This window comes from Rana temporaria, chromosome 10 (assembly GCF_905171775.1).
Source record: "Rana temporaria chromosome 10, aRanTem1.1, whole genome shotgun sequence".
Classification (NCBI taxonomy): Eukaryota; Metazoa; Chordata; class Amphibia; order Anura; family Ranidae; genus Rana; species Rana temporaria.
In genome coordinates, this window is record NC_053498.1 from 134,092,324 (window position 1) to 134,117,675 (window position 25,352).

General features: G+C 46.5%; 1 protein-coding gene across 1 annotated transcript in view; it reads right to left on the minus strand.

Annotated features, from left to right (window-relative positions):
* DISP3 (dispatched RND transporter family member 3) overlaps positions 1 to 25,352 on the minus strand; it is a 171,924-nt gene that overhangs the window by 12,463 nt on the left and 134,109 nt on the right. The window contains exons 14-20 of the mRNA XM_040326322.1: positions 20,465 to 20,592; positions 16,791 to 16,963; positions 13,080 to 13,206; positions 9,857 to 10,002; positions 7,545 to 7,704; positions 3,991 to 4,104; positions 804 to 970 (exon numbers count right to left, since the gene is read on the minus strand). Coding sequence (XP_040182256.1) covers positions 804 to 970; positions 3,991 to 4,104; positions 7,545 to 7,704; positions 9,857 to 10,002; positions 13,080 to 13,206; positions 16,791 to 16,963; positions 20,465 to 20,592 — 1,015 coding nt within the window. The remainder of the gene's footprint in view (positions 1 to 803; positions 971 to 3,990; positions 4,105 to 7,544; positions 7,705 to 9,856; positions 10,003 to 13,079; positions 13,207 to 16,790; positions 16,964 to 20,464; positions 20,593 to 25,352) is intronic.

Consider the following 25,352-nt stretch of genomic DNA (forward strand, 5'->3'; position numbering starts at 1 on the left):
ACATTGCTGCATATGTGAGGGACATGGCTAGAGGGACATGGCTGCATATGTGAGGGACATGGCTAGAGGGACATGGCTGCATATGTGAGGGACATGGCTGCATATGTGGGGGACATGGCTGCATATGGGGGGGACATGGCTGCATTTGGGGACACATTTTAAAAAAGTATCGGTATTCGGTATCGGCGACTACTTGAAAAAAAGTATCGGTACTTGTACTCGGTCCTAAAAAAGTGGTATCGGGACAACCCTAGTACTAACCATCGGACATGTCCGACGGACAGGTTTCCACCGGACAAGTTTCTTAGCATGCTAAGAAACTTTTGTCCGCTGGAAACCTGTCCGCTAGGCCGGAAAAATGTCCGCTAGGCCCTACACACGGTCGGACATGTGCACGGAAACTGGTCCGCGGACCAGTTTCAGCGGACATGTTCGGTCATGTGTACAAGGCCTAACAAGGAACTCGACGAGGAAAACGATGTGTTTCCCCTGTCGAGTTCCTCGGTCGTGTGTACGAGGCCTAACACAATCTCACTATCAATTCTCAATTCTCTTCCTTCACTGTAACTGATGGTAATTATTGGGGACCTGATTTTCTGTTTGTAATATTGTATCTCTCGTCAACTGAGAACCTGTTTTCTAAAGCAAAATGTATTTATTATCTTGTCATCTTGCTATGATTTGTATCATCTTGTTTATTTTGTATTTTTTAAAAAAAAAAAAGAATGTAAAATCTTGATACATAATGATTAAAGAGCTTGGTTTCTAGAGCTGTCTCGAGGTTGCGTGGCCTAGTGAGTTACCTCCTTGAGATGTTGAGGAACACTGTCTGCCACGAGGAGGTATCCCTCTACCAAATGGACACAGTAATCCACAGATGAGCCAACCAGAATTGATAGGGATATGGCCTCTACTGCTCCCATCTCCCATCCCAGCCAGTACATTAAGGTCACCACGAGACACACCACACCTGTAACAAATGAGGAGAAAGAAGGAACATACAAAATTATTTCAATGTCTGTAATTCTGCGAAACAGTACTACTTTAGCGATGCCAGCAACCATGTGGCTCAGAACCAGGTCTGCCCAGCTGTACCATTGAGATATGCCAGGAATGGGATATTTAAATGCCCATGCAGGACAAACCAACAAGTTCATTTTCATAATGGTCAAACCCAGCTACACTCCCCCCCCCCCCCCCACACACACTTTCCTCTGCTGTTCTGTTCCACCACTGCTACTCTCAGATATGGACTAGAGTTGGGCCGAACAACCCCCCCCCCCCCACCAATTTGGTTCGCGCCAGAACATTGCAAAAGTTCGGACCCAAACCCTGAACCTCTTTGAAGTCTATGGGACCTGAATTTGAAAAATCAAAACTCCCCATTTTGAAGGCTTATATTCAAGTTTTGGGCAATAAGAAGAGTATGGGGGCCAGGTACTGCACTGGAGGACATGTATTAATGCAAAAAGAAATTGTTTTTACAGGAGCAGTGGTTATATAGATATATAAAAATGAAAACTCCCTTTAAATATAGTGCCTGGGGGATCCCCTTAGTCTGATTGTAAAGTGGTGCATCTGTACCACGTATAGAACCTGCTGCAGCAAAACTGAAATTTATAAAGAAAAACATTTTTTATTCAAATTGCCAAAAATACAATACCATTTCCGGCAATACAAAAATGTAAAAAAAAACGTCATGCCCCCCCAATCCATACCAGGCCCTTTGGGTCTTGGATGGATTTTAAGGGGAACCCCATGCAAAAATGAAGAAAAAATACTGCATGGCCCCCCCCCCCCCAAAATTCACACCAGATCCTTGTCTGAGCATGCACCCTAGCAGGGGGAGGGAGGAGCGAGCACCCCCATCCTGAACCATACCAGGCCACATGCCCTCAACATTGAGGTGTGCTTTGGGGTGTGAGAGGGTGGGCTCTGCCAAAGGAACCACATGACTGGCTCAACATTGATCTCTTGGTCCCATACTGCGGTAGGGCTCCATCATGGTTTAGGGTGCCGTACAGGCTGCAAGGGTTCAGCAACAAGTTTTGGTTCCTAGAGCATTCACCCTGCTCACAGCTCGGGAACTCCTCTAAACTGCCTGGTAGCCAGGGTTTGGAGGTTCTTGCCACTCAAAACTCTTTGAACCTCCAAAATTTGAGGTCCCTAATACAGACTAATTATTACGGAGAGTACTGGAAATCAGTCCCGAAACGCCTCACCCTGCATTAGTGAGAACTCCTGAGTACCAAGCATTGTCCCCAAAACCATCCCCCTTAAAGGGACCAAGACTTAAGTACTGGGGGAATATAACTGACGTCCAGGACACAGCCCCAGTGTCCAGTACACCCCTGATAAAGAAAAACAATTATTCAATGTTTTATTAATGATTACATGACAATATTAATAGGTAGATTCAGAAAGAGTTAGGCCGGCTTATCAGTAGATAAGCCGACCTAACTCAGAATCTACGCCGACCTATGTTTAAGCGCATGCTCAAACAGAGATACGATTAAACATATCTAAGATAGGACGGCTTGCGCCGTCCTATCTTAGATTGCAATATTTTGGATGGCCGCTAGGTGGCGCTTCCATTACGGTCGGCGTAGAATATGTAAATGAGGGGATACGCCGATTCACGAACGTACGTCAGGCCGACGCAGTACTTTTACGCCGTTTACGTTAGAGATAGGCCGCGTAAAGTTAGAGCTAGGCCCTAGTGGAAGAGTAATGTCAAGTATGGCCGCTGTTCCCGCCGCGAAATTCGAAATGTTTACGTTGTTTGCGTAAATCGTCCGCGAATCGGGATTTACGTAGTTTACGTCCATGTCTAAATCAATAGGCCCGTACGGCGTACTTAGCCGCAATGCGCACTGGGAAATGTAGGCACCCGGCGCATGCGCAGTATCCAAGATAGGTCAAAAACGCGAGGTCAAGCCTCATTACCATTAAACACGCCCCCCCTCCAACCCATTTGAATTAGGCGCCCTTACGCCCACCGCGTTTACACTACGCAGCCCTAAGTAAGGAGGTAAGTGCTTTGAGAATCATGTACTTGCCTCTCTTACTTAAGGCGGCGTAGTGTAAACACGCTAGGCTACGCCGTCTTAAAATTGCGCGCCCGTACCTGAATCTACCCATAAATGTAAGACAGTCAGTGCAGAATAAAAAAAAAAAATCTGAATTACTCACCCCCGTTTCGCGGCTCCTACTAGCTAAGGGGTGTATTTTTTGTTTTGGGTGCATGCCCATTCAGCTCCGCTCTCACATTCTTCTGCCTTGGCTCAAGTCCCAGCCTGGCTGCTTATCTCCTTGCCTTCCCTGGCGGAGTGATCTTCCTCCGCTCCCCACCCACTAGTAGCCGGGGCCCAGAAAGTAAGACTTGACAGGCTGTGAGGCGGGCGGCGGTGGGCGACAGGCAGAGAGTCGCTAATTGCTGCCATAACTAGTAAAAAAAAAAAATATGTCCCCAGATTTTTTGTAAATCTTCTATTCCAAATAACCCTCTATTTTATTCAAGGCCCTCATTGTGAGCAGAAGCTGTTGATTTCCTTATCACCCTGTATAAGCTCCCATAAACAGAGCTGACTGCACAGTCTGATATACAGAAACCAGCTAGACTGAGAATTTACAAATCCCTGTATGAAATATAATCAGTTATATAATTCTAAAGGCATTTCATTGTATGTAGTTTGCTCAGAATAGACATTGGCAATACAAGCACACTCCCTCTATATCTGCAGATGAGACAAAATTCAATTTTCCAATGAGTGTAATGTATCTGTTCGAGCCGCGCCTAAACAGATCCCACATCTGATGGTCTCAGCCTTCATTCTGCAGGTCATCAAGCCTTAACAGAGCATGAAGCATCTTCAATAATGGACAACGTGCAATACTGAACACAACAGAATGGAAAGTCAAACAGTGATTTGATGAAATTGCATATTATGCGGCAGATATAAATGTATTATGGAGCCATTGTATGCGTACCTAAAATGGTAAAAAGCACCGGGAGGAGCAGGAGAATGTGTGTAGTGAAGATCGCCACAGCCGCCACGCAGATAACCAGCGACAGAATCAAGCCGTACAAAGCACTCTGCACTCCTGAAAGACAGAACAAAGTAAAAGTCTACACATATTCAACACTAGCTAAAGTAGAAAAGCAAATTATATATATTTACAAGAATTTAACTTTACTGTAAAACATCGCCCTGGCATCCAAATGGGGAATGTAGACACACGGGGCCAGATTCATGTAGATCAGCGGATCTTTAGATCCGCTCGATCTACGTGTTTTACGATCCGCCGGTGCAATTTAGCGAGTCTAGTGCAGTATTCATCAAGCACTTACCTCGAAAATTGCATCGTCGGATCGTAACTCCCGCGGCGGAATGCAAATTCCGCGGCTAGGGGGAGTGTACAATTTAAATCAAGCGCGTTCCCGCGCCGATTTAACTGCACATGCGCCGCCGGCGAAATTTCCCAGTGCGCATGCTCCAAATGACGTCGCTAGGACGTCATTGTTAGCGGCGGGTACGTCAATTGCGGCCATCCGTATTCCCGATCGACTTACGCAAACAACGTAAAAATTTGAATCTCGGCGCGGGAACGACGGCCATACTTAACATTAGCTACCCCTCATATAGCAGGGGTAGCTATCCGCCGGAAAAAAACGAACGCAAACGACGTTAAAAAAACGCGACGGGCGGGCGTACGGACTTGAATCGACGGTTCTACTCATTTGCATATCCGACGCGTAAAAAAAAGCGACGACACCTAGCGGCCGGCGGTAGATTGCAGCCTAAGATTCGACTGGTGTAAGTCACTTACACCAGTCGGATCTAAGGGAGATCTATGAGGAATATGATTCTATGAATCAGCCTCATAGATCTGACCGTCGGCTCTCACAGATACGACGGCGGATCTCAGAGATACGACGGCGGATCAGGAGATCCGCCGTCGTATCTCTTGATGAATCTGCCCCACTGTCTCGGGTGCATGCATGCCTGAATGCTGATGTTCCAACCCCAAGGTTGAAACAAGAGGGGGGGGGGGTATGTGACAGTAGGCAGGTTAAATCCCCTGGTTGCATCCAAGATGCTGTATATATTTCTCCTAGGTTCAGGCTTTATGCCAGTTTGTACCTCTAGGGGAAGTGCTGGGAGTCCTGCTGGGAGGACTTGATGAGCCCAGCTGTATCAGGTTGGCTCGTTAGGTCCTCTACTAAAGCTCCCAGCATGCTAAGAGATATGCTCCAACCTGGAACCAGATCTGTGTGAATAGTCTGGGGAGTGTGATGTCTGTGCGGTGAGACAAAGCCTATGTGGCTATTGCTAAGAGATTTAAACAGCAGGGAGTCAGGGACTGGGGCAGCACAAGGCTGTACCCAGTTGTTAGTTGGGGACACCAACGTTTATAGCGAGCAGGTCAAGTTGACCAGGATTTATTTTTGTATTTCTTTTGTTTTCCGTCATATTTTTATTTGTATATAGTTCAAATAAAACCTGCACCTTTTTGTTTTCCTCCTACCACTGTCTGCTGTGCCTTTATGTTTTTTTGTGTGCTGAACCCTTCCAGGGGGTCACACACACCTGCTGCCGAGCTAACCCCTCACAATATATATATATATATATATATATATATATATATATATATATATATATATATATATATATATACATACACTATATTGCCAAAAGTATTGGGACACCTGCCTTTACATGCACATGAACTGTGATAGCATCCAAGTCTTAGTCCGTAGGGTTCAATAATGAGTTGGTCCACCCTTTGCAGCTATAACAGCTTCAACTCTTCTGGGAAGGCCGTCCACAAGGTTTAGGAGTGTGTCTATGGGAATGTTTGACTATTCTTTCAGAAGTGCATTTGTGAGGTCAGGTACTAATGTTGATGAAAAGGCCTGGCTAGCAGTCTCTTCTCTAATTCATCCCAAAGGTGTTCAATCAGGTTGAGGTCAGGACTTTTGTGCAGGCCAGTCAAGTTCCTCCACCCCAAACTCGCTCATCCATGTCTTTATGGACTTTGCTTTGTGCACTGGTGTGCAGTCATGTTGAAACCGGAAGGGGGCATCCCTAAACTCTATCCACAGAGTTGGGAGATGAAATTGTCCAACATGTCTTGGTATGCTGACACCTTGAGAGTTCCCTTCACTGGAACTAAGGGGCCAAACCCAGCCCCCGAAAACAACCCCACACCATAATCCCCCATCCACCAAATGATTTGGACCAGCGCACAAAGCAAGGTCCATAAAGGCATAGATAAGCGAGTTTGGGGTGGAGGAACTTTCTAAGCAATGGGCCAGTTCACTGTTCTTCAGACTTTAGGAGGGCCAGACTGTGGCCAGTGGGAGTAGGAAATGCCCAAGACTTGGTGGTAAGTGGGTGTAAAGTATTGGTATTAGTAGGAAGAATAATCTCCATTATTGGGATTAGTGTGAGGAATAGTGCCCCATCATTGGTGTTAGTGGGATGAATAGTTCTCCAACTTTGGTGTAGGTCAGGGGTCTCCAAACTGCGGCCTGAGGGCCAGATGTGGCCCTTGGCTAGCCTTAATCCGGCCCTTGGGACACAATTCCTTCCACTGATATGAGGCACTATTCCTCCCACCGACACAAACAATGGGACACTATATCTTCCAGGGATACCAATGATGGGATACTATTCCTCCTACTAATAGGGGGAATACTCCTCCTCCTATTGACCACCAACCCTGAGGCCATATTTATTCTCACTGACGCCGGGCCCATGACATTTTCTGCCCCCGCTGGCCACAATAGTCTGAAAGTCTGAAGGACAGTAAAGGTGGCCCTTTGTTTGAAAAGTTTGAAGACCTCTGGTGTAGGTGGAAGGAATAATGCCCCTTTGTTGGTGTCAGTGGGAGGAATAGCACCCTAAGGGCCAAACAAAGGCAAGCAAAGGGCCACATCTGGCCCATGGGCTGCAGTTTGAAGACCACTGTTTTAAACCTGTAAGGGGGGGGGGATACTTCCCACTGTGACTATAAATGTAAGGCGCATTATTCCCACTGACTATCCCACTAACCTACTGTGAGCTCAAGCGATAGTACTTACAGTATAAGCAGGGGTTCCTTTAGGCCATGGGTTCCTCCATCTTAAAAAGTTTGAGAAACACCAGTCTACGTCATTCAATTATTTTGTGTGTGTGCTGTGTTCCGTGGTTCCTTCCGTCAGCACCTACACCATTATTTTTCCCTGTAGTTGTGTAGGGGTCAGGAATAGGAAGCACAGAGTGTAGAGGGGAGCCAGGCACCCAACCCACACAAAGGTGTCAAATGCTAAAAATTCTTCAGGCAGAGGCGTCTCTTGAATGCAGCGGAGAACAGAGGTGCAAACAGTGGGACAGAAAGCATTAACAAGGAGGAGATAACTCTTACCTGAGCTGTCAAGAGTCTTGTGATTCAACCCACTAAAACTAATAGTTGTGGCGGTGATGGCATTTACACCAGTACTCCCTAAAATGGCCCATAAGGAAGGTTGTACACAAAGCATTGTGGTAGCTCTCACTTGCCTATAATTTCCATGAAGATCTCCTTCCAGTGCTCGCAGGTCTGAAATCCATGTTTGAGAGCCGAGTCCGCAGGGAGACGCAGCAGCTGCTGTTGGAGGAAAGACTCCCACTTCAGATAGTCCTTGTACGTCTGGAAAGACGATTTGCCCTTGTAGGTGGTCTGCGGGAGAAGAATCATTCATTATACATGCATGTAGCAGGAAAGCACTGGGGGGGTCACCAGGATGGCGGTTTTTCCATGCTTGTCCTTGTTTTATTTTTATCCCATGGAAGACGCTGGAGGATTGAGAGACAATCTTGTTATGCTTACTTATACAGGGCTTCTGGAGGAATTCATGAAATTGTAATGAATATATGAATAACCCAATAGGTAAAAACCTAAGAGAGGAGCTAAGGCTTTGTGTCCAAGACAAGTGACTGTCCTCATTACAAGGGAGATGTTTATAAAACCAGCCATGAACATGGACATTTCTGGAATCAATATATATATATACACATATACATACATTAATCCTGACAGTCTAAATCACAGCTTTTGATGATTTCCCAATTTTAGTCAACACAGGGGAATATGACGACACTCGTTGGGGGTAGAATTACTAAAACTGGTGCACTCAGAATGCAGTGCAGCTGTGCATAGTAGCCAATCAGCCTCTAACTTCAGTTTGGTCGATTAAGGGCTCTTTCACACGGAGCGGACCGTTTCTGGGTCCGCTCCGTGTGTCCGCCAAAGTTCAGCGGAGATCACCGCTCAGCTGTCGGCGGATAGGGCGGTCCCCGCACACAGTGCAGGGATCGCCCTGTCTCTGCTCCGCTGTCCCCTATGGGGGACCGGATGCAGACGGACCGTCTGTCCGTCTGCATCCGGTCCGTTCCGCCGAACGGAAGAAAAATAGGGTTTCTTCCGTTCGGAAAAGTGGATCCCGACTGACGCGGACGCTAGCAGATGCTCCATCCGCTAACGGACGCGTTCCCATAGGGATTCATTACAAGTCCGTTAACGGACTTGTAATGAGCGGGCGAACGGTCCGCTAGTGTGAAAGGACCCTAAACTTTGACAATAAAACCTGGACACTGATTGGTTTCTATGCAGAGCTGCAGCAGATTTTGCACTCTCCAGTTTTAGTAAGTCTCCCCCTCTGCCTCCTCCAATTTTAAAATACAGAAAGTACGAAGAAATAAGGCCAGGTGTAGGGGTGGGAATATTTGACATTTTTAGTTTTCTTGAAAATTTGCCAACAATCTGACCATATAAAATCTTTCAAATTTTTTTAAACTGTGAACATTTTTGCAAATTTTTTCCATTTTTACTAAAAAAATTGGAGACAAAAATAAGGTAAGTACAGGCTAATAATACAGTACAGGCTAATAATGTTAAACCACTAGCTCACGTTGTAAACCTGCCATGTGAGCTTCAGTTGACCATTAGGTTGCCTCTCAGGTCTATGAGATTGGTAGTCTTTACTGGACAATAGATTTATGGTTTCATAAACTTTAAGTTATTTTTTGGGGTTTGAAAAGATGAAAATGGCTTAAATGTCACATGAGGGTTCTGGAGGCCCCTTTCAAATATTCCAGGCTTGTTGTGCAAAAAAAAAAAAAAATGGCCCATCATTAGACTCATAATTTTCCTTTTTTTTTTCATTAAAAGACAGAATAAAAAAAGAAAAAGACTGGAAAAAAGTCAAATAAAAAATAAAGCAACACAATACAATTATTGATCTAATACACAAAAAAAAAACACAAAAGTAATAAACTTAAGTAACCAAATTAATTCCACAACCTCTAAATACCCGTAAAAACACACACCCTCTACATAAAGAAAAAATAGAGTAGGTAAGCAAGGGGCTCAATGTATAAATATGAGATTTCTCAAAATCAATTGCAATCGAAAAGTTCCACTTTTTTTATGCATTTTTCAACTGAACCATTTAAATCAGCAAAACAGCTTATTGAAGGGATTATGGCATTTTAGATGGTTCACAGGTAACAGTCCAATGCTAGTCCCATGCAATCCCATCATCTCATAATGCAAAGAGAATGTCTCAACAGCCAATGGAGAGGTACCCATATGTCATGGGATACACGGGGAAGAACTGTTGCCCTTTGTAAACTGCTGACTGAAATATAGACAAGTTGCTTTCACCAAACTCAAGGTGCCCACATTTAGAGAATGGACTTTTTTGTATTTTTTTTTTTTATATCAATTGGTCACCTTAAAGGAAATCTGAAAGAAATATGGTGGATGCCATTGCCTCTGTTTGACACATTGGTCCCAGTAGTAGTATATTTACGATCTCTTTAACCCTTACCGATTCAAATGCCATAGAGATCCATTGGACTTTTCCATCCTTTACACCGACAGCACCATGGGAGAGCTGACCCGGGAGAAGGTTTGGCTCGGGAATGTTCTTACATTCAGGGTGTAACATTTGAAGAAAGGATGATATGCTGTACCCTGAAAGACGAAATATCAGATGATAGGACTGTGAACATGTGCTCATCCTATTCTGCCAGGCACCTATTTACTGCATTTATTGGCCAAGTGGTTCTCTGCCTGTGCACAGTGGCTTTGTGGTTAGCACTTCAACCAAGCACCACTAGGCCAATTTGAATTGCAAGACCCATGACAACACCAATTGACACTACCTGTTTCCAAGACCCATGACACCACCAATTGACACTACCTGTTCCCAAGACCCATGACACCACCAATTGACACTATCTGCTCCCAAGACCCATGACACCACAAATTGACACTATCTGCTCCCGATACCCATAACACCACCAATTGACACTATGTCAGGAAGGGCATGCCAGCACCCAAAATGGCGGCCATAGAGGTCGAGCTGGGTCTTCAGCTTCCACAGGAGCGCCGTTAGCGCGCGTGCGCGCTCCCGTGCGCGTGCGCGCTCCCGTGCGCGCGCTCGTGCGCGTGCACGTGCGGGCGCCGCAGGGTGCACTCTCTGAGTGTTTTTGGCGCCAGACAGGCTATTTAGGCTGGCCTCTTCTTGGACTCAGGTGCTGTCCGTTCTATAGCGTTTGGCTAACCTACCTAGTAACCTGTATCCTGTTTCCTGTACCGTTGACCCGACCCGGCTTGCCTTTGATATCCCTGCTCTCCGCCTGCACCGACCCGGCTTGTTTTGGACCCTGCTTTCGCCTACTGATTCTGCTACTCTGCTGCCAGCCCAATACCGACCCAGCCTGCCCTGTGACCTTGCTTCTGGCTTCCGCCTGTGTTCCAGACGTATCCGATAGTGCATGACCCGGCTTGACCACTTCCTCTACCCGCTGACAGTTGCCTGGGACTACCACCTGCACCTGTGCCTCTCCGCTACCTGCTCAGCAACTCCAGCTTAGCGACTCAACAGCGACCCTGCAAGGCACTCGTGCGACTTTGTACTTTGGAGTCTCCTGTCCACTTTACCAGGAGCTCGGAGTCAGAGCTGCAAGGGAGGCCGTCTTCCGCACATCAGGCTCTTACCGTCAGGGGCGTGACACACTACCTGTTCCCAAGACCAATGACTCCACCTCTTGACACTACCTGTTCCCAAGACCCATGACACCACCAATTGACACTATCTGCTCCCAAGACCCATAACACCACCAATTGACACTATCTGCTCCCAATACCCATGACACCACCAATTGACACTACCTGCTCCCAAGACCAATGACACCACCCCTTGACACTATCTGCTCCCAAGACCCATGACACCACCAATTGACACTACCTGCTCCCAAGACCAATGACACCACCCCTTGACATTATCTGCTCCCAAGACCCATGACACCACCAATTGACACCACCTGCTCCCAAGACCAATGACACCATCCCTTGACACTATCTGCTCCCAAGACCCATAACACCACCAATTGACACTACCTGTTCCCAAGACCTATGACTCCACCTCTTGACACTACCTGTTCCCAAGACCTATGACACCACCAATTGACACTACCTGCTCCCAAGACCCAACACCACCAATTGACACTATCTGCTCCCAAGACCCAACACCACCAATTGACACTACCTGCTCCCAAGACCCATGACACCACCAATTGACACTATCTGCTCCCAAGACCCATGACACCACCAATTGACACTACCTGCTCCCAAGACCCATGACACCACCAATTGACACTACCTGCTCCCAAGACCCATGACACCACCAATTGACACTATCTGCTCCCAAGACCCATGACACCACCAATTGACACTACCTGCTCCCAAGACCTATGACACCACCAATTGACACTACCTGCTCCCAAGACCCAACACCACCAATTGACACTACCTGCTCCCAAGACCCATGACACCACCAATTGACACTATCTGCTCCCAAGACCCATGACACCACCAATTGACACTACCTGCTCCCAAGACCCATGACACCACCAATTGACACTATCTGCTCCCAAGACCCATGACACCACCAATTGACACTATCTGCTCCCAAGACCAATGACTCCACCTCTTGACACTACCTGTTCCCAAGACCCATGACACCACCAATTGACACTACCTGTTCCCAAGACCCATAACACCACCAATTGACACTACCTGTTCCCAAGACCAATGACTCCACTTCTTGATACTACCTGTTCCCAAGACCCATGACACCACCAATCGACATTACCTGCTCCCAAGACCAATGACACCACCCCTTGACACTATCTGCTCCCAAGACCCATAACACCACTAATTGATACTACCTGTTCCCAAGACCCATGACACCACCAATTGGCACTACCTGCTCCCAAGACCAATGACTCCACCCCTTGACACTATCTGCTCCCAAAAATTTGAAATTTGAAAAATCGTAAATTTGAAAATTCGGGAATAAAAAAAAACAGAAAATCAGAAAATTTGCAAATTTCAAAAGCTGAAAATAAGACAGAAAGTTTGAAAGAATGAATTTTCGGATTTTACATTATTTTTGGATTTTCATTCTTATTTTCCGAATTTCTAGATTTTTGAATTTCTGAATTTTCCAAATTTCCAAATATGAGTTTTCGAATTTCTGAAATTCCGAATTTTAGAAACTCAGAATTTTGGAAACTCAGAATTTCGGAAACTCAGAATTTCGGAAACTCAGAATTTCGGAAAATTTGGAAATTCAAAAATTTGGATATTCCCAATTTAACAAATTTGTCGAAATTCATTAAAAAAACGAAATTCGGAACTATACAAAGTGCACATGTCTTAATAACTACTTCATACCAACATGGAGGTTCAGCATCACATATGGGTATTACCTAGGGCACCTCTGTCCCAGCAAAGACAATATGCTCTACCGCAAATTACCTGGGAGACTGGAAACCGGTGTTCTGGCCCAGATGCCTTTGAATTGTAGCAATAATCCTCCTAACACAATGAAGCTGGCTACTCACATCCATTGCAACAATTCCTTATATACAGCAGTAATATGTTAACGCGTTTCGGCAGAAGCCCTACTCATAGCAGGATGTCCCAGTCCATTTACAAGCTATGTTTTTGTCTTGCGGCCAAATGCATAAAAAAACTATTACCTGAGGGAAGGCACTGAGCTCCGCCCGGCTTCACCAAATCCCTGTTGCTGGCCATCACCTTGCACAGACTACACAGATTACCGATCTCTTTAAAGAGGTCAAACTTGTCATCGTAGATGACCCTGCCCTTTCCGGAAAAGACACAAAGAGGGCGAAAAACAAACATCAGACAATGACATGCACACAGCTTCAATAATAAATGTTAAAGTCTGAAAGCTGCTATCCAATCAAGTGTCTTCCTGTTCTCCCACTTTGGGGTTCATTTACAAAAGTAGAGTGGCATTCTACTTCACTCCCCTACATACACTCACCGGACACTTTATTAGGTACACCTGCTCAATGGCTTGGTATCACAAACTGCTAATCAGCCAATCACATGGCAGCAACTCAATGCATTAAGGCATCTAGATGTGGTGAAGACGACTTGCTGAAGTTCAAACCGAGCATCTGAATGTTGAAGAAAGGGGATTTAAGTGACTTTGCATGGTTGTTGGTGCCAAAAGGGGCTGGTCTGAGTATTTCAAAAACTGCTGATCTACTGGGATTTTCACGCACAACCATCTCTCAGGGTTTACAGAGAATAGTCATAAAAAGAGAAAATATCCAGTGAGCGACAGTTGTGTGGAGGAAAATTCCTTGTTAATGTCAGAGGTCAGAGCAGAATGGGCAGACTGGTTTGAGATTGAGATGATAGAAAGGCAACAGTGGGCCAGATTCAGAGAGCTTTGCCTATCTTTAGGCGGGCGTAGCGTATCTCAGATACACTACGCCGCCGTAAGTTTGAGCAGCAAGTTGTGTATTCACATAGAACTTGCGCTGAAACTTACGGCGGCGCAGTGTAACTATGTAAAATAGTAGTGACCCCACGTTTTTGACGTTTTTAACAAACGGCGCATGCGCCGTCCGTGGATGTATCCCAGTGTGCATGCTCCAATTGACGTTGGCAAATCGTCATGCTTTCGACGTGAACGTAAATGACGTCCAGCCCTTTTCGCGAATGACTTACACAAACAACGTAAAAATTCAAAACTCGGTGCGGGAACGACGGCCATACTTAACATTAGCTAGCTACTCCTCATATAGCAGGGGTAACTATACGCCAAAAAAAAGCCTAACGTAAAAAATTGCGCCGGCCGAACGTACGTTTCTGAATCGCTGTATCTACCTTATTAGCATATTCCTCGCGTAAACATACGGAAGCCACCTGGCGGCCAGCCTGAAAATGCAGCCTAAGATACGACGGTGTAAGACACTCAGGCCCCGTACACACCAGAGGATATCCGCTGGAAACGGTCCGCCGGACCGTTTCCAGCGGATAAATCCTCTGGCGGATTTGGATCTGATGGCTGTACTCACCATCAGATCGAAATCCGCGCAAAATCCATCCGCGGTGACGTGTTGCGCCGTCGCCGAGACGATGACGCGGCGACGTGCGCGACGCTGGAAGGTAAAGACTTCCACGCATTCGTCGAATCATTACGACGCATGTGAGGGAGGGGAGAGGACGGATTGATCCGGTGAGTCTGTACAGACCACCGGATCAATCCGCTGGACAGGATTCAAGCGGATAGATTTCTTAGCATGCACCGGATCTATCCGCTGGAACTGATCTGCGGATAAATACCAGCGGATAGATCCGGTCGTGTGTACAAGGCCTTACACCTGTCGGATCTTAGGGAAATCTATGCGTAACTGATTCTCTGAATCAGGCACATAGATACGACGGCCCGCACTCAGAGATACGACGGCGTATCAGGAGATACGCCGTTGTATCTCTTTTCTGAATCCGGCCCAGTAACTCCAATAACCACTCGTTACAGCCAAGGTATGCAGAATACCATCTCTGAATGCACAACACCTCGAACCTCGAAGCAGATGGGCTACATCAGCAAAAGACCACACCGGATGCCACTCCTGTTAGCTAAGAACAGGAAACTGAGGCTACAATTCGCACAGGCGCACCAAAACTGGACAATAGAAGATTGGAAAAACGTTGCCTGGTCTGATGAGTCTCGATTTCAGCTGCGACATTCAGATGTTGGGGTCAGAATTTGGCGTAAACCACATGAAAGCATGGATCCATCCTGCCTTGTATCACCGGGTCAGGCTGGTGGTGGGGGGGTAATGGTGTGTGGGGGATATTTTCTTGGCATACTTTGGGCCCCTTAGTACCAACTGAGCATCATTTAAACCCCACGGCCTACCTGAGTATTGTTGCTGACCATGTCCATCCCTTTATGACTACAGTGTCCCCATCTTCTGATGGCTCCTTCCAGCAGGATAATGCACCGTGTCACAAAGCTCCAATCATCTCACCACTGGAGATTGAGGTCACTGCACTCCAATGGCCTCCACAGTCACCACATTTCATCCAATAGAGCACCTTTTGGGATGTGGTGGAATGCAGTGGTGTATTTAGGTTGTGTGCTGCCCTAGGCCTGACTAAACTTGTGCAACCCCTGATTTAAATATAATCCACTCCTTCCTGTCAAGGCCACACCCCTTCCTGTTAAAGGCTTGCCCTGAAATTTTCCAGTGGGGATTTAGCTTAATCTGCAGAGATTTCCTCTCACTTCCTGTCTGGCTATGGGGCAGGAAATGAAAGGAAATGAACGGATGGCAAAAAAATAATTAACAGGGGCTTCTATCCAAAATTACACTAATAGGTAGATTCAGTAGGAGTTAGGCCGACTTATCAGTAGATAAGTCGACCTAACTCAGAAGATACAGAGATACGCTTAAACATATGTTAGGTTGCAATATTTTGGATAGCCGCTAGGTGGCGCTTCCATTGCGGTCGGCGTAGAATATGTAAATGAGTTCGTACGTAACCGCAATGCACACTGGGAAATGTAGTCGCCCGGCGCATGCGCAGTGTTTGAAAAACGTCAAAAACGTGAGGTCAAGGCTAATTACCATTAAACACGCCCCCCCAACCCATTTGAATTAGGCGCCCTTACGCCCGCCCGCTTTAAGCTACGCCGCCGTATATTAGCAGGCAAGTACATTGAGAATCATGTACTTGCCTCGCTAACTTACGGCGGCGTAGCTTAAATTCCTTAAGCTACGCCGCCACAAAGTTAGGTCATTGTACCTGAATCTACCTATAAAAGTGTAGCGCAAGCCGGCGGGGACTCTTTTCATGCTGCCCCCCTGCAAAGTGCTGCCCTAGGCCTGGGCCTTGGCCAAGATACAGCGTTGGTGGAATGGGAGATTTGCATCATGGATGTAGAGCCGACAAATCTGCAGCAACTGTGTGATGCCATCATGTCACTATGGTTCAAAATCTATGAGGAATGTTTCCAACACCTTGTCGAATCTATGCTACGAAGAATTAAGGCAGTTCTGAAGGCAACAGGGAGTCCAAGCCGGTACTAGTAAGGTGACACCTAATAAAGTGTCCGGTGAGTGTATATACCAGTGATGGCGAACTTTGGCACCCCAGATGTTTTGGAACTACATTTCCCATGATGCTCATGCACTCTGCAGTATAATTGAGCATCATGGGAAATGTAGTTCCAAAACACCTGGGGTGCCAAGGTTCGCCATCACTGGTATATACAAAGCAGTATGGCCTTACAGCATCCAACACATATCAATGAAGAAGGAAACAACAGCTGGACAGTGAGAGTTTGAAGCAGATTGCCAATACTGTCCGTTCTTTGATAAATAAGGTCAGCTATATCCAGATAATGATATTATTTCCCCTACCAGTTCACCCAGTACATGGTTATCTGGTTCCCTGGTCCGATTTATCCCTCGAATTCCAAACACCACAAACACCATGGCTCCGGTGTCTACTAGAGGCCGGACAGCAGGCTTCCCGCAGGCTGTGTTCAGGCAAGGGTTAAAATCCAGGGTTGGTGACAACTTCTTTGAAGTGGCTGACGGAAAAAAAAAAAAAAAACATGAATAATACGGTATATATTTCTTCAAGTACAGAAACATACCTGTTAAGTGCCGGTTCACACTTTGCATGGTGACTTCAGCGTGACTTGAAGCAACTTACAACGCAACTTTAAGTTGCCTCCAGGACAGGCGACTTTGGCTGTCCTGGAGGCAACTTAAAGTATGATAAAAATGATATCCCCTTCATTACAGTGGCGGTGCATCCATAGTGGGCGCAGGAGCGCCGCCCCCTCTCTCCTGCACCCGTCAATCAACAATACATTGATTCATGCGGTGCATGAATCTATGTATTGTTGCCGCCCACTATTCAGGTGTCCGGCCTGCCTGTTGAGCGCCGGCCATCTGAATAACAGCGGTGGGTGTGTTTTGGAAGTGCCTGATTAGAGCCATAGGCTCTAATAGGCTTCCAAATTGTTAAACAACTGCTGTGAGTTCGCTGTTTACACAATGCTGTGTTAGGGAATCGCTTCCTTAACACTGACCCACCTCTCAGCTAATCAGGTGCACCGGGTCTGGTTACCGGTCACCTGATTGGCTGAAGCGACAGGCGAGCAGAGATGACATCAAGGGAGCGTAGAGGAGGATGGCTTACGCGAGAAAGGTAAGTTGAGGGGGCAAACTGGCTGCATTTGAGAGGACAAAGTGGCTGCATTTGATGGAGCAAACTGGCGTCATTTGAGGGGGCAAACTGGCTGTATTTGAGGGGGCAAACTGGCTGTATTTGAGGGGGCAAACTGGCTGTCTTTGAGGGGGCAAACTGGCGGTATTCGAGGGGGAAAACTGGCTGTATTTGAGGGGGCAAACTGGCTCTATTTGAGGGGGCAAACTGGCTCTATTTGAGGGGGCAAACTGTCATCATTTGAGGGGACAGAGTGGCTGTATTTGATGGGGCAAACTGGCTGTATTTGAGGGGGCAAACTGGCGGTATTTGAGGGGGCAAACTGGCTGCATTTGATGGGGCAAACTGGCGTCATTTGAGGGGGCAAACTGCCTGTATTTGAGGGGGCAAACTGGCTGTATTTGAGGGGGCATACTGGAGGTATTTGAGGGGGCAAACTGGCTGTATTTGAAGGGGCAAACTGGTGGTATTTGAGGGGGCAAACTGGCTGTATTTGAGGGGGTAAACTGGCGGTATTCGAGGGGGAAAACTGGCTGTATTTGAGGGGGCAAACTGGCTCTATTTGAGGGGGCAAACTGGCTGTCTTTGAGGGGGCAAACTGGCTGTCTTTGAGGGGGCAAACTGGCGGTATTCGAGGGGGAAAACTGGCTGTATTTGAGGGGGCAAACTGGCTCTATTTGAGGGGGCAAACTGGCTCTATTTGAGGGGGCAAACTGGCTCTATTTGAGGGGGCAAACTGGCTCTATTTGAGGGGGCAAACTGTCATCATTTGAGGGGACAGAGTGGCTGTATTTGATGGGGCAAACTGGCTGTATTTGAGGGGGCAAACTGGCTGTATTTGAGGGGGCAAACTGGCTGTCTTTGAGGGGGCAAACTGGCGGTATTCGAGGGGGAAAACTGGCTGTATTTGAGGGGGCAAACTGGCTCTATTTGAGGGGGCAAACTGGCTCTATTTGAGGGGGCAAACTGGCTCTATTTGAGGGGGCAAACTGTCATCATTTGAGGGGACAGAGTGGCTGTATTTGATGGGGCAAACTGGCTGTATTTGAGGGGGCAAACTGGCTGTCTTTGAGGGGGCAAACTGGCGGTATTCGAGGGGGAAAACTGGCTGTATTTGAGGGGGCAAACTGGCTCTATTTGAGGGGGCAAACTGGCTCTATTTGAGGGGGCAAACTGGCTCTATTTGAGGGGGCAAACTGTCATCATTTGAGGGGACAGAGTGGCTGTATTTGATGGGGCAAACTGGCTGTATTTGAGGGGGCAAACTGGCGGTATTTGAGGGGGCAAACTGGCTGCATTTGATGGGGCAAACTGGCGTCATTTGAGGGGGCAAACTGCCTGTATTTGAGGGGGCAAACTGGCTGTATTTGAGGGGGCATACTGGAGGTATTTGAGGGGGCAAACTGGCTGTATTTGAAGGGGCAAACTGGTGGTATTTGAGGGGGCAAACTGGCAGTATTTGAGGGGGTAAACTGGCTGTATTGGAGGGGGCAAACTGGCTGTATTTGAGGGGGCAAACTGGCATCATTTGAGAGAGCAAACTGGTGTCATTTGAGGGGGCAAACTGGCTGTATTTGAGGGGGCAAACTGGTTGCATTTGATGGGGAAACTGGCATCATTTGAGGGGGCAAACTGGCATCATTTGAGGGGGCAAACTGGCATCATTTGAGGGGGCAAACTGGCGGCATTTGATGGGCACAGTGGCTCCGTTTGATGGCACAGCGGCGACAATTGATGGGCACAGAGGCTGCGTTTGATGGCACAGTGGCAACAATTGATGGGCACAGTAGCTGCGTTTGATCGGCACAGTGAGGCTGCAATTGATGTTTTTTTTTTTTTTCAGTTTGTTTGCGCCCCCCCAAAAAAATTTGAGCACCAGCCGCCACTGCTTCATTTCTTTGTAAGTGGGCAAACTTACAAAACCTGAAGGGGATCAAATCATTATTTTCCCCGCTGTACACGAGGCCTTAATAAGAGTTCCTTTTTCTTGGATTCTGCATGGAAGGAACCAAGCAAAGCTCTTGTACAGATACTGTCGCCTCCTGCCCTGTGCCAGGTCCTGCTGACAGGCGCGCTCCGCTCCACTAGTCGAAGTCGCTTTTACAATACGGGAAATCACCGCCTTCCGTCGTCGTGGTGTACATAAAGGAAGCGTCTTGCTGGGAGTTTTATTTCAGCAAAAAGCTAATTCCGGGCGATCGTTTTCATTTTAAGAATATTTTCTTTGGCAGATGCGGAAGCCAAACGATGGAGCCGCAACTGTTGGCTTCATTGTGGTTTAATACGGTGAGGCTGGAGTTTTCGCTTCTTCATTATCTGCTCTATGAATCTGCTTTAGCTCCGTAATAAAGAAAACACATCTGTGTCTGGGAGCCCCTTATGTTCTGCTGTTTAATATTCCGCCGACGGCGCACGTGTTGCTTGAGTTTAGTAAACGGCAGAGCCGCACAAAGATCGAGGGGCTGCAATCTGGATGGCTGAAAGCTGAACCCCAGCCTTCCCTTTGCTTACTCTGATTTCACTGCACACTGTGAGCTGCTCACAATGCTAGAGAACTGACCACGGTGTACTTTCCTGCTTGGTCTGGTCAGTTTTTAATAGGAAAGCAGAGGGTCTGGCAGGAACACCAGGGATTTCACACAAAGGGAGCAATAAAAAGAGGACAGGAGACTTTTTCATACAAGTACATGGTACAGCAGGCACATCAGGAATATGAAATGTTGGGGTACCAAACACTTTAAGGATAAAAAGGTGAAGTTTTTTTTTTTTTTTTAAATGACACAGATGGCAGTACAGACAGTTTTTATTTCTCTCCAGTGACAGTCCCATATTGCCTAGACAAGGGCCATTTTCTCACCTTTTTCTGTAGGTACATAGAAGGCCCCTCTGTTGGACACATCAGACCCGGACCCCTGGCACCCAGCAGGAGAGGTGCAGATCTTTCCATGCACGGGGTTCTTGTGCACCAAGGTGAAGTAAAGTTTCCTGAGGAGGATATAAAGCAAAAAGATAACATTTGACATTGTGATAAATAATCCATTGATTGCCGCATACAAAAATTGGATTTGAAATACCCTATTGGCATGTGTTTATTGTGCCACTCCTAATATACATTATTATGTGACTGGCATCTGTCATTTCAAAGAAACAAGACTGGTTGGCAGCAAATACAGAACTTCTGAACCTTCTCCTTTGTAGTCTTTACTCGTGGAGGTGGTACCTGGACCAGGCTGGAAGCTTGATTTGTGTAGAGTGGAGATGCTGGTCCCAAGGGGCCAGAGTTAGCACAGCAGAGGACGGTTATTGGGCATGTAAGCGGGTTGAAGTCACGCTAGTTAGATGCTGCCCTGGACGGGAAGGCAAAAGTTAATGCCTATGTCGGTTTTTTGGCGGGTTATCTTTGGTTCCAATCCACTGACTTTATTATATAAAAGAGGGAAAGTGGTCCGGAGCTGAGAGCCCCCAACCCCCTGCCCCTGAACAGAGAGGTCCAGAGCCTATAAGAAAATCTAATAATAGAGAAGACCAGAGAGCTACACCCAGGGGGAGCAGAGGAATGTTGCTTGCCACTGCCGTTATGCAGAAAATCATCAGGACTTGGGGTACGTCCTCGAAGATTCCAGCCCTGGGAAATGACACTAATGGATCCTATTCTTTGTACACGGATTCTACCTTTGCAGGTATGCCGGGGCAGCATACAGCCTGGGTTAAGAGTAGGGCTGTAGGAAAAGTCTTGTTCTTGCATGTTAGAATTCGACATGTTCATTTTGCATTTTTATAAGTAAAGCTTTGAAACTTTGTTCCCTTGTGGTCTGAAGTTACTCAAGGGCTGTAATGCAAGTAACCGACCCGCGTGAGGTTCATCCATGTTATCATTATGCCTGATGTAGGGCTAAAGATTAACTTTTCCTCCATGTTTGTTCCATGTTTTTATTAAGGTTGAGCATTCCCCCCCACAGCATCCTTAGCCTGGTCCCAGGGCATTGATGAAAACAGCACAGAACAAGGGTACCCCCCAGGGCCATCTTTAATATTGATTGGACCCTGGGCAAAACCCCCCACTGCAATTTTGCTCTCCACCTGCTCTGAGACATACAATAAATATCAGCTAGACTTAAAATCAGTTTACTGTATCAGATTAGGCAGTGATTGTGATTGGCTGCCAGAGGTTACAGCATATCATTACCACTTACTGACTGGTTGCTAGAGGTTACAGCACACATTACGGCTCACTGATTAGTTGCTAGAGGTTACAGCACATGATTTCTTCTTGTTGATTGGTTGCTAGAGATTACTGTACAGTGATACTGCTCACTGATTGGTTGCCAGAAGTTACAGCACATCATCTTTTCACTGCAGGGGGGCATGATATTCATATGAATGCCACCTTTATTTACATATCAATGCCTCAGCTATTTACATATGAATTTACATGATTTATATATGAATGACGTTACATGTAAAGACAGGGTCTGCAGGTATGTCATCTGTACACAATAGGGCAGAGCTGAGCAGCATTAGTAGCAGCACTTCACACTGAGATATCGGGACACAGCACAGGACTAAAACTTCATGGGACAAGGGAATTTAAACTGGGATAGTTGGCAAGGATAAAGCCCCGTACACACAGTCGGACTTTTGACCGGCCAAAATCACATCGGAATTCCGACAGAATTCCATCAGAGTAAAAGAGAACATGTTCTCTATCAAAACTCCGATGGAATTCCTCAGAATTTCCGATGGAAAAAATCCGATGGGGCATAAACACGGTCGGAATTTCCGATGGAAAAAGTCTGTCTGACTTTTTCCATCGGAAATTCCAATCGTGTGTACGGGGCTTAAGGCAGCTGCTTTGGGCCCCACAACAATGACAGGACCCAGGGCAACTTCCCCTTTTGCCCTCCCTTAAAGACGGCCCTGGGTACCCTATGTGTAATACGGTGATTTCATTCCAAGTGTCTAGCGTAGCCCAGAAGAACCTACCCCGGGGGGTAGTCCTCTCATAAAACCCAGACTTTGCGCCCAACGAGTTAGTGGAAAAAACATGGAGGAAAGGTTCATCCATGTAATCATTGGGCCATATTCTTATACATCTAAGGCGGCGGAACGTATGTACTTTACGTTACGCCGCTGCAAGTTTAAGTGGCAAGTGCCGGATTCCCAAACCACTTACCTGTAAACTTGCGGCGGCGTCGCATAAAGTCCACCCGCGTAAGCCATCCTAATTCAAATGATCCTGGCAGGGGGCGTGGATCATTTAAATTAGGCGCGCTCCCGCGCCGATCGTAATGCGCATGCTCCGTCGGGTAAATTACCCGACGTGCATTGCGCTAAATGACGTCTCACGGACGTCATTTGTTTTGACTGTAACGTAAATGGCGTCCAGCGCCATTCACGGACGACTTACGCAAACGACGTTAAATTTTGAAATTTCGACGCGGGATCGAAGGCCATACTTAACATTGAGTACGCCACCTAGGGGGCATCTTTATCTTTACGCCGCGTATCGCTTACGGAAACGACGTTAAAACACTACGGCGGGCAAGCGTACGTTAGAGAATCGGCGCGACTAGTCATTTGCATATTCTATGCTGACCACCACCTAGCGGTCCAGCGGAAATATTGCAGCCTAAGATACAACGGCGCAAGCCGTCGTATCTTAGGCATGTTTAAGTGTATCTCAGTTTGAGAATACACTTAAACATAGGAAACGGACTTACGTAGGCGTATCTGTTGATACGCCTACGTAACTTGTTTAAGAACCTTTCCTCCATGTTTTTTTTAAGGTTGAGCATTCCCCTCACAGCAGCCTTAGCCTGGTCCCAGGGCATTAATGAAAACGGCACAGAACAAGAGTACCCCATGTGTAATACGGTGATACAGTGATCCCAAGTGCCTAGCGTAGCCCAGAAGAGCCTACCCCGGTGGGTAGTCCTCTCATGAGACCCAGACTTGGCGCCCAACGCGATAATGGGAAAAACATGGAGGAAAGGTTCTTCCATGTTATCATTATGCCTGATTTAGGGCTGAAGATGAACCTTTCCTCCATGTTTTTTTTTAAGGTTGAGCATTCCCCTCACAGCAGCCTTAGCCTGGTCCCAGGGCATTGATGAAAATGGCACAGAACAAGGGTACCCCCAGGGCCATCTTTAATATTGATTGGACCAACGAGTTAATGGGAAAAACATGGAGGAAAGGTTCATCCATGTTATCATTATGCCTGATGTAGGGCTAAAGATGAACCTTTCCTCCATGTTTTTTTTAAGGTTGAGCATTCCCCTCACAGCAGCCTTAGCCTGGTCCCAGGGCATTGATGAAAATGACACAGAACAAGGGTACCCCCAGGGCCGTCTTTAATATTGATTGGAACAACGAGTTAATGGAAAAAACATGGAGGAAAGGTTCATCCATGTTATCATTATGCCTGATGTAGGGCTAAAGATGAACCTTTTCTTCATATTTTTTCCATATTTTTTTAAGGTTGAGCATTCCCATCACAGCAGCCTTAGCCTGGACCCAGGGCATTGATGAAAACGGCACAGAACAAGAGTACCCCATGTGTAATACGGTGATCTCATCCCAAGTGCCTAGCGTAGCCCAGAAGAGCCTACCCCGGTGGGTAGTCCTCTCATGAGACCCAGACTTGGCACCCAACGCAATAATGGGAAAAACATGGAGGAAAGGTTCTTCCATGTTATTATGCCTGATTTAGGGCTGAAGATGAACCTTTCCTCCATGTTTTTTTTAAGGTTGAACATTCCCCTCACAGCAGCCTTAGCCTGGTCCCAGGGCATTGATGAAAACGGCACAGAACAAGGGTACCCCCAGGGCCGTCTTTAATATTGATTGGACCAACGAGTTAATGGAAAAAAACATGGAGGAAAGGTTCCTCCATGTTATCATTATGCCTGATGTAGGGCTAAAGATGAACCTTTTCTTCATATTTTTTCCATATTTTTATTAAGGTTGAGCATTCCCCTCACAGCAGCCTTAGCCTGGACCCAGGGCATTGATGAAAACGGCACAGAACAAGAGTACCCCATGTGTAATACGGTGATCCCATCCCAAGTGCCTAGCGTAGCCCAGAAGAGCCTACCCCGGTGGGTAGTCCTCTCATGAGACCCAGACTTGGCGCCCAACGCGATAATGGCCTGGTCCCAGGGCCTTTAATGAAAATGGCACAGAACAAGGGTACCCCCAGGGCCGTCTTTAATATTGATTGGACCAACGAGTTAATGGAAAAAACATGGAGGAAAGGTTCATCTTTAGCCCTACATCAGGCATAATGGTCAACATATATCTAGAGATGCATGGTGCTCCATAACAAGACAATAATCATAATCCATCTGGAAAACGTGCCTTCAGCTAAGAGCTTTTTCTCCAGCCGAAGTTTAGCTTTAATATCAGCAAACCATAGCAGAAGTGAAATCTAAACAAATCTTTGAGGTAATTGAGTACATCATCTTCTTTTAATTATAAACCACTTGCAACTTTTAGCAAAAAGCTCTTTATCCTGAAATGGCAATTTGATGCGAGGAGCACATTAGGCGGATATTTTACAGGAAACTCCGTTTTTTTTTTTTTAATGTTAATGAAAGACACAGATGTGATCGAATTCCGAGCAGGACTATCAAAATCTAAATGAACGTTTCTTCCTACTTTCTACTTTGTCATTTCTAAAGCGGCAAAGTGCCCATGAATGTTTTATCAATCCTGCATTAAATATTCCATTCGAAAGACACTCA